Source organism: Leptonychotes weddellii, chromosome 15 (assembly GCF_054177405.1).
Source record: "Leptonychotes weddellii isolate Sample4059 chromosome 15, ASM5417740v2, whole genome shotgun sequence".
In the NCBI taxonomy this organism is placed as follows: Eukaryota; Metazoa; Chordata; class Mammalia; order Carnivora; family Phocidae; genus Leptonychotes; species Leptonychotes weddellii.
Window position 1 is genome coordinate 45,606,800 of NC_138383.1, and position 1,356 is coordinate 45,608,155.

Below are 1,356 nucleotides of genomic sequence, written 5' to 3' on the forward strand. Positions count from 1 at the left end.
GGGGGGGGGGGGGGGGGGGGGGCAAGAGGGGAGTCCCGGGGAAAGGCAGGGAGGACAGGGTGAAGGGGCAGCCGGGGACGCAGGTAAAGGATGCGTCACACTTTGCGCTTGGCAACCGGAGCCCGGGCGCAGCGGGCAGAGCCAGAGAAGGGCTCCCGGGGCTGGGAAGTTCCGAGAGGAGGGGTCGCGCCCGCGAGCAGTCCCGGAGGGGCCGGCGCAGGGGCAGGCACGGCGGGGAGGGAGGGAAGGAGGAGGGAAGGGAAGGGAAGGGAGGCCGGGAGGCCGGGAGGCCGGGGGGGGGGCGGGGAGCGCTCCATCACCTGCGCGCCCCGGAGGCGGCAGCCTCGCCGGCGCGCACCGGGGAACCTACCTGCCCACCGTCTGGTTGGCCAGCTGGCGCATGCGATTGAACTGCTTCTTCATCGTGGCCCCGCTGCCGCGCTGGCCCGGGAGCTGGGCAAGGACGGAGCAGCCCGGAGCCCGCCGCAGGTTACATGGCTCCCGCGCGGAGCCTCCCGGGCGGCGGCGGCGGCACTGCGGAGCCTCCGGGAGCCGTCTGGCCCGCGCGCGCGGCTCCCTCCCCAGGGCACCGCCGCCTACTCCTCCGCCCGCCGCGGCGCCCGCTGCCGCATCCTCCTCACGCGCGCCGCCGCGCCTGCATGGTGACGCCCGCGGCCGCCCTCGGCGCCGGCCAGGTCCGCCCGGCCGCCTGCCCCCAGCCCCTCTCCGGCGCGGGGACCCGGGAGTCTCCGCAGGCTGCTGGCCGGCTGGCCGGGTGGTCCCCGCTGCGCCTGTGCGGCGGGCGCCGTGCATTCTGGGACTTGTAGTCCTGCGCCCCGCTGCCCACCTTTCCGCGTGCAAAGTTTGCAAGGACCGAGGTGCTCGGCGGGCGGGCGGGTGGGGAGGAATGCTTTGCACTGTAGCACTCCAGGAAGGGAAAGGTTTCGATGCTTTAACAATAGCAAAGTGGAACCAAGACTACAACAGCAAAGAAGGAAAGTGAGCATCTGTCTTCCATTGTATTTTAAGTGAATGTGAGGCATGGCTGTTTTGAATTCACAGGAAGGAGATTTATGCAGGCGGGTACGTGGCTCATAAAATTGCATAAGGCCACCTGATACTTGTTGAGGTGCCCAGTTAAGCTTCGGGCCCAGGGCCTGACCGAGCATAGCATGCATCCCAGAAGTTTCGTCCTTTAATTTTTACCAAACACAAGAGGTAACCAGAGCCAAAATAGAAGAAGGGTGTAAGAATAGTGTTACCTGGGGCGCCTGGGTGGCTCAGTTGGTTAAGCGACTGCCTTCGGCTCAGGTCATGATCCTGGAGTCCCTGGATCGAGTCCCGCATCGGGCTCCC

General features: G+C 67.6%; 1 protein-coding gene across 5 annotated transcripts in view; it reads right to left on the bottom strand.

Annotated features, from left to right (window-relative positions):
* ARHGAP44 (Rho GTPase activating protein 44) overlaps nucleotides 1–727 on the bottom strand; it is a 132,723-nt gene extending 131,996 nt beyond the window's left edge. For 3 of the 5 annotated variants that reach the window (XM_081805692.1, XM_081805691.1, XM_081805693.1), the window contains exon 1: nucleotides 371–726. In XM_081805692.1, the coding sequence (XP_081661818.1) occupies nucleotides 371–423 (53 nt within the window). In that variant the 5' untranslated portion in view covers nucleotides 424–726. Of the gene's footprint in view, nucleotides 1–370 lie in introns of all 5 variants that reach the window. The other 2 variants (XR_014140619.1, XM_081805695.1) reach the window with 2 other exon arrangements.
* Nucleotides 728–1,356: the final 629 nt, after the last annotated feature.